We start from the raw sequence: 2,559 nt of genomic DNA on the forward strand, positions 1-2,559 counted from the left end.
AAAAAAAAAAAAGAAAGAAATATATGTATATACACACATACACACACTCACACATATTCACATACGAAATCAGCCGGGCGTGGTGATAGATGCCTGTGATCCCCGCTACCCAGGAGGCTGAGGCAGGAGAATCCCTTGAACCCAGGAGGCAGAGGTGGCAGTAAGCTGAGGTCATGCCATTGCACCCTAGCCTGGGCAACAAGGGTGAAACTCTGTCTCAAAAAAAAAAAAAAAAGAATAAAGGCACTTGATTCTAATTGTAAGTAATTTTGATTAGCGTGAAGTCTTCAAAAGTTGCAGGAGTAGGGAGCAAAGGTTCAACTGCACTGTCAGACAGGCCACCCTCCTTGCTGAGAAGGGAGCAGGGCTGTGGACCCCTGGCCTGGAGACCAGCCAGGTGAAGGGTGCTCAAAGGTCATTTGAGAGCCTGCGTGGAATAACTGTGATGGCTTGGTTCATTCTAACTACTTATTAAGAGCCACGTAAGGAGGAAAAGCTCAAAAGCAAACCAAAATTTAAAACCTGAGCATGTTCAGTACAAATCTACTTTGAAAGTTTGGATGAGACTGTTTATCAACATGTACCGAGCTAGAATATGTGGGGCACTGTGTTCTGACTGGCTGCAAAGAAGTGAGTGGTTACACAGCTCCAACTTAACCAGTAGTCCCAACACAAACCTGCAATGCTCCTGGATCAGAGGAGAGCTTCCTGCCCACGTGCTACTTCTGAGAGCCAGCGGCTACCACAGAGGCAGTGGGCTGGAGCCCTCTGCAAGGCCAAGGGGAAGGCACCAGGCTTCATCCAGACACACTCCCTGTCCATTAACAAATACAGTAGATTATGATGATCTAAAGTCTAGTGTTCTTACAGCACCTACAATGGAAATATTTTTCTTTTTGGCCAGGGTGAAGGAGTGGAAAGGGGTGAACATGTCCAGATGACATCTATGAAGGACAGCTGAAGCCACGCACACTAAGAAAACCAGGCTGCCCTCTTAATCCCTCATGGGGTGGTGGCTTGTATTTCAAAGGGTTTATCTGTCCATTTATCGTCCAGGGTGGGACACAAGTTAATTCAGAACAATGGGCAGAGAGCTACTCTGAGAGCCCTCCACAGAGGGCTCTCCAATTGTTTAACTTTTTTAGAAAGATAAAATTAGAGAATTACAATCCCTCTCATTTTTCTATTATAAACAATAAAGTTTAAAGAAAATGAGTTATATTCATGTAGTTTTCAAAGCTTTCCAAGAGTCCATTATTACTATTCTGATACTCACTCTAAGACATGTTTCAAATAGGAATTGTATTATCATTTTTTAAAACCCTCAACACAACTGAAATCCAAGGTACACTGTAATTGTTTATGTATTCAGCATGTACTAATCTATCATTATGGAAGCTATTAAGCTTTATTGTTTTAAAAAATGAATTGTATTTACAATGTAGAACAAGTTTATAAAATTGGTGTGTAAAGTTAATTGTAAAAGGATAACACTATTTGTTTAGAAACAAGCTGCTTCCCCTGCTTATATTTCCTTATTCTTGATATAAATTGGAGACACATACTATTTAAAAATAATGCTTTTTAAATAGTAAAATATACAAGAGATTCCTGAGCATAACAAAAATATCTTGAAAATATGTGGCCATTTGAAGTATAAAATAGCAAGTGTAAGAATAGCATGATTGTAAAACTACTGTTTGAAGGCTTATAAACAGTACAAAATAGTTTGCCTTTTCTGACTGCATAATTATACATTAGTGCAAACAAAAATGTCTCAAAATTTAATGGCTACAAATCTCAAAGATTTGCAGAGGTACGCAAAACATGGAATTTCTTTAGCGTCATGCGAACTGAACCCAGTTCTCGATTAATCCTTTCCAAACGATCTTCCAAGGCTTCCTAGGTAAAAACAATGGGAAAAGTTTAATTAGAATTCTCTATCAAGTTCTATAATCACCACCAAACTGACCTTTCTTTTGGCAAAAGAGCAAGTATAAACACTAAAATTACAATTATTTTGCTTTCTACACAAATCATCTTACGATTTCTTTTAAACTGAACAATATAAATTAGCTTTTCAACTATTCCAAATAACTGCTGCACTTTAAAATATTCTCAATGTGTTTGACACATTGAGGTATACGGAAATTCTAGTAATAGCAATACAACCGACTGGAAGGGGATAAATCTTTGGCTCTGAAGTGAGAACAGTACAAGAGGAATCTAGGAGGTGCTTCACACATTTCACCAGAAGAAATGGACACATTTGATCAGTGCTGCATCCCACACATACATAGATCAAATAACTTTCTTCTCACCAAAATTTCTAAGTTAAAAAGGAAAAAAAGGCTGGGCGTGGTGGCTCAAGCCTGTAATCCCAGCACTTTGGGAGGCCGAGATGGGCGGATCACAAGGTCAGGAAATCAAGACCATCCTGGGTAACACGGTGAAACCCCATCTCTACTAAAAAATACAAAAAACTAGCCGGGCGAGGTGGCGGGCGCCTGTAGTCCCAGCTACTCGGGAGGCTGAGGCAGGAGAATGGCGTAAACCCGG

At 39.8% G+C, this 2,559-nt stretch overlaps 1 protein-coding gene across 2 annotated transcripts in view; it reads right to left on the minus strand.

Annotated features, from left to right (window-relative positions):
* Positions 1 to 1,386: 1,386 nt before the first annotated feature.
* MPHOSPH9 (M-phase phosphoprotein 9) overlaps positions 1,387 to 2,559 on the minus strand; it is an 87,112-nt gene continuing 85,939 nt past the window's right edge. For both annotated transcript variants that reach the window (XM_011964532.1, XM_011964533.1), the window contains exon 24: positions 1,387 to 1,902. In XM_011964532.1, the coding sequence (XP_011819922.1) occupies positions 1,801 to 1,902 (102 nt within the window). In that variant the 3' untranslated portion in view covers positions 1,387 to 1,800. The remainder of the gene's footprint in view (positions 1,903 to 2,559) is intronic.

The sequence above is a fragment of the Mandrillus leucophaeus genome, unplaced genomic scaffold (assembly GCF_000951045.1).
Source record: "Mandrillus leucophaeus isolate KB7577 unplaced genomic scaffold, Mleu.le_1.0 Scaffold7, whole genome shotgun sequence".
Lineage (NCBI taxonomy): Eukaryota > Metazoa > Chordata > Mammalia > Primates > Cercopithecidae > Mandrillus > Mandrillus leucophaeus.